The sequence below is a fragment of the Geospiza fortis genome, unplaced genomic scaffold, assembly GCF_000277835.1.
Source record: "Geospiza fortis unplaced genomic scaffold, GeoFor_1.0 scaffold443, whole genome shotgun sequence".
Lineage (NCBI taxonomy): Eukaryota > Metazoa > Chordata > Aves > Passeriformes > Thraupidae > Geospiza > Geospiza fortis.
In genome coordinates, this window is record NW_005054335.1 from 3,754,107 (window position 1) to 3,758,670 (window position 4,564).

Genomic DNA, 4,564 nt, shown 5'->3' on the forward strand with positions numbered 1-4,564 from the left:
AACCTGGTCTAGTGAAAGATGTCCCTGCCCATGGTAGGGGAGTTGAAACTAGACAGTCTTAAAGTCTGTTCTAACCCAAAACATTTTGTGATTCTATGAAATTACAGACTTCCTGTTAAGAGGATTGAGAGTGGGAAAAAAAAGACCAATCTCTTCTCCTCTATCAGTGTGCTTAAGCAGTAATGAACTGGAGACATTGTTCACATCTGAAAAGAGGGCTTCTTATATCAATGTGGGCTGAGAGGTTTGGCCTTAAGTGGTGTCTCATGGTGCAAAAGAATCCAGAGGACCAAAACCATTCAGAATGAAAGACTGAGGACTGCCTCTAGGGAAAATTCCACTTTTTATTTTTTTTTCACTCATCATTTATTTACAAATACACATTATAACTTTTATATACATTGCACATTTACATGGTAGAAAAGTACAAAACTATATATTTAAATGAATTTATATTTAACTCGCCATGTTTGAAAATATAAAATTGCATCAGAAAAAAAGTACTATGAAAAGCAAGAAACTTGAACTGATAAAGCTTTGATATAACTTTTAGCAACACACCGATTGGGAAAGAAAATTTTGAAAGTGGTACTGCAAGACCATCTTAAAGGAAACACCTGATAAAACAGTTATGCATGTGACAAAAAATTAAAACAATAAAAATAAAATAAAACCTTTATTGTTTTTACAGGTAGGCCTGTAGGTGTTACCAAACTTCACAATCCAATTTCTTTGGGTTCAAAATTTGTATAGTACATTATAAACTCTCAATACACTGACATCATTTCAGTACACAATGTGATGAGAAGTAGAGAAGATGAAGTGTAAGTTTCCTTAAAGATTGCCTCACTGCACCTTGACAGTATACTTTAGTCAGTTACAATGCCTTTTGGTCAGTCAAGATTCCTTGTAAACAAAAACACAGGGATCTTTTACGTACAGAACCGGCGAAAAGAAAATCCAATAAATAAATGTAACAGAAACTGACATGCAAGTTGGTTAAAGTGGAAAAGAGTTAACATCAGTGAAACAAAGAGATGAGATCATGTGGGTAGGCTCTAAGGAATGGACTTTTATAGTTTGCAAGAAAAAAGAAAAGCTTTACTTTACAAGCAAGAGACCTCACAATAAATAACACTGCTCTTCCCGTAACGAATAAATTTCTTCAAAAAACAAGGTGTACGGTCAACCAGACATTTTATGTATAAATTATAAAACATGACACAGTATAAATAAATGTCTACGAGACTCAACTATATGTATACTTTTTTTTTCTCCCCAAAATAAATAAGCATACACTTATTTACAGTACGGACATTGATTTTGTGCCCAATGGCTGTTTCAATAGTGATGGAGGTTTTACCACTCTAGAATGGAAGATATAGGAAAGCTGTAGTCCTGGTCTTCATCTTCCTCTTCATCCTCTGGGTCTTCATTAATTGCTATATGGGGGAATACAGGGGAGCTGTTGTTTAAATAAGGACAACAACAGCGCAGAAGCAGCTCAGTGCATGTTTTGAAAGCCCTCTGAACAGCCATAATACAGCGTTGCATTTTATGCGACTTGTAGTGAGATGCTCTTTGGCATCTGCTGTTATGCAATAAGGTTTTTTTACACATAATCTATGAAGTCATAACTGCAGAAAGTTCTGAAGAATCAATGGCTCAGGTTTTATTGGCAGATTCCTGAAATCAAATAAAAAGCGCTCTGGTGTTTTAGTTTAATTGCTTTGTGTCCTTCATTCAGAGTTAGTAGAGGCAACTGTGCTAAACCAGGTGCCACGTACTATCTTTAGGCTTGTTCTTTTGGACCGAGTTAAGAGTTTATCCAGGTGTTAATAAAGCAATCAGCAAAGCACACGAGAGCAGACAAAGTACAAAAAAAGTCACTAGAATTACACTCCTCGGGCAACCCCTTTCTGATAGAATGGCTTGTCCTTGGAACATCCCCAAAAAACTCCAACTTGAAGGCCAGCTCGTTGTTGGAGATCTATTGCATTTTATCAGCAACCAAAGTGTGTGCGTGAAAGATAGATACTTATATTCTACTGTACCTTGAATCAATAAATCAATCTTTCTTATGTTTAAAGGTGTAAGTCTTCATTACCTAGGTATCGCCTTCAGAAGCCTTAAGTGTCTGCAGAGTTAAAAATCTCACTTACAGTTGCAAGATCCAGAATGCTTAACTTCTAGAAGCACACCCATGGAGCAAGCTGCCTCTTTCATGGCACACTCGCTTGGGTAAGTTGTGTTATCGCTGGCACACACTGCTTCTTCTGACTTGCTTTCAGGGCATAGCTCATCACAGAGGGCGCAGCGACCTCTGCCAACCTTAAAATCCCACAGGCATTTCTTCCCAGCACTGCATTGAATGTCTTCACAGGATTTGGCTTCTAAAAATACACACAGAATACTAGAGGTAAGTGAAAAGACAAAGCAAAAAGCAAAGCAAAGATGAGCAACCCCCAAAACCACCCTTTCCCCTGTGAACTGTGAAGAAAGAAAGTTCAGATATAGTAGATGTGATCTTACTTGCTGATTTTGCTCAAGCAAGTATTCCCTTGGACAACAGTGCCTGTCTATATGTGGGGGAGGAAAGACAGCTGTGCCAGCAAAGCTTGGCCCTGGGAATACAGAATTACATTTGCCTGTTGTACATGACTTTCCTGCTCCATTTCATGTCAGTGGAAATTTGGCTCCCCAAGTTAGTGGTAAATGCAGGATTTGTCAACAGGTCCAGCATTTCTAAATCTATTATTTTTTAAGCTAACCCACAGACAGCAGTTGTCTACAAGATTTGAAAGGGAATTCACCTCAACCTATGCAAATTTTAGGCAACCTGAGACTCCCCCAGATTCCCCCAGCAGTTTTGGGGAGCAGAGGCTGCCCTGCAGGTGCAGGCCCTTCTTCATCATACACTGTGCTATCAATCCTTTCTGGAATCACTTCCAACAGAATGTTGCACAGAAATTATTTGCCTATCTTCACCCCTCCACTGTCTCCAAAGCCCACAATTATTTCTGAAGAGGAAAAAGTGATCAGATGTTTTCAATTAAGTTAATATAGTCTTTGCCAAGACCACTTGAAGACAATTGTTTCCAGGAATACAGACCCATTGAATACGGTGACCTTATTACATCGTAACCATCTCAACATCTATTTCAGGGAGGCTATTTCTCCATTGGATACTAATGTCAGCACTCACAGCCATAGCAGGATCAGGCCCTCTTCTCCCTCATGTACTGCAATCTTTTCCAGGACTAAGTTCACGCCAGACTCTCCTCTTCTGGGAGGGGAGCACTGACCCAAGCTGCTGAAGTCTCTCTTCCCCAGCACTAACTACATCCCTCCAGTTACACACACTGGTATTCTGAAAGAGGTGATTGAGGAAGCCCCCCACACTCAGTATCCTCCAAAGGTACTTACTGACGCATTTTCCTTCGTAGGCTAATCCAATGGATCTTCCCAGGAGGCAAGTAGCTTTCCTCAGGTGGCAGGCACTGGCGTAAGTTATGCCGTCATTCCCGCAGAGATACTGTTCAGGGGAGGTAGGCTCTGGACAAATTCGGTTACATGTCACGCAGTAGGCATTGTTGGTTTGGTCAACCACACATGTGGAGCTGCCTGGGCATAAGACATCCCTGCAGGTCTCTGAAATACAGACAGAAACACACTGGTTAGTAGAAGATACCAGGATCCCAGTGAGGAGTGTACAGGTGACAAGAACAAATGACCACATAAAAGCCTTCAGCAGCTCTCCTCGTTGAAGGGCTGCTAGAGGATGCCTTCATATCTCAGGGTAGCTGTGTGAACACAAGTGCTGCCAGACTATGGGGAGCTCTCTGTTCAGCTACATCCTTGTCTACTGAGCATGGTCTAGTTACTCTCCTCCAGCCTGGTTCCTGTGAGGAAGTACATCCAACAGCTCCTCCCTACTCAGACAGACACCCTTTGGCATTTGAGGGAGATTGGATTAGATTTGCAAACCTACTTTTGCATTTGCCCTGATACTGGACTTCAAGTTCGGGCTGTTCTTTACATCTGGCTTTGAGAAGGGCGCACTCGTTCCTGTAGGTTTTCCCATCTAAGCCACACACGGGGCCCTTCCAAGTGATATTAGAGCAATCCGGAGCACAAACACACCGAGGTTTGTTCTTCTTGTTCATTTTACATTTCTTCCCGGGTCCACAGTCCACATTCTCGCATGTTTCTGATGGAAGGAAAGAGGCACCACTTTAGTACCAAGCGTGCAGAAGAGACCTGGTGTCAAAACTGCTTAAAGAAAAAAAGATACCGTGAACCCAGAGCACGGAGCAACAACACCGTTCCCTCCCGTTCCAGGACACGCCGCCCGAGGTAAATTCCCTCCGCCAGTGAAGGCAGGGGGGAGAGAGGGTGTCTCCCCTCCTTCTCGTGATGTGCAAGGCGGCGGGCAGAAATGGGGGTCCCCCCCGCGATCCCGGGGCTGGTACGAGACATCCCTCAAAACCCCGACGAGGAAGGAAGCGGGAGGACAGCGCTGCCCCCCTCCAAAGCCCTCCCTGCTCCTCCTCCCCCAGACCAG

The 4,564-nt window shown here is 42.7% G+C and overlaps 1 protein-coding gene across 2 annotated transcripts; it reads right to left on the reverse strand.

The window, feature by feature from the left end:
- Window positions 1-326: 326 nt before the first annotated feature.
- On the reverse strand, window positions 327-4,284 carry FST (follistatin). Of its 2 annotated transcripts, XR_004081830.1 has the most exons (5): window positions 3,992-4,284; window positions 3,427-3,651; window positions 2,163-2,393; window positions 1,250-1,442; window positions 327-1,121 (listed from the first exon to the last, which is right to left on the reverse strand). XR_004081830.1 is itself a non-coding variant. In XM_031057846.1 (4 exons), the coding sequence occupies exons 1-4, from the start codon at window positions 4,164-4,166 to the stop codon at window positions 1,360-1,362; spliced, it is 714 nt and encodes a 237-aa protein (XP_030913706.1). In that variant the 5' UTR covers window positions 4,167-4,283; the 3' UTR covers window positions 327-1,359. The 2 variants fall into 2 exon arrangements, 1 of the variants encoding a protein (XP_030913706.1); XM_031057846.1 differs by having other exon boundaries at window positions 327-1,442; window positions 3,992-4,283.
- Window positions 4,285-4,564: the final 280 nt, after the last annotated feature.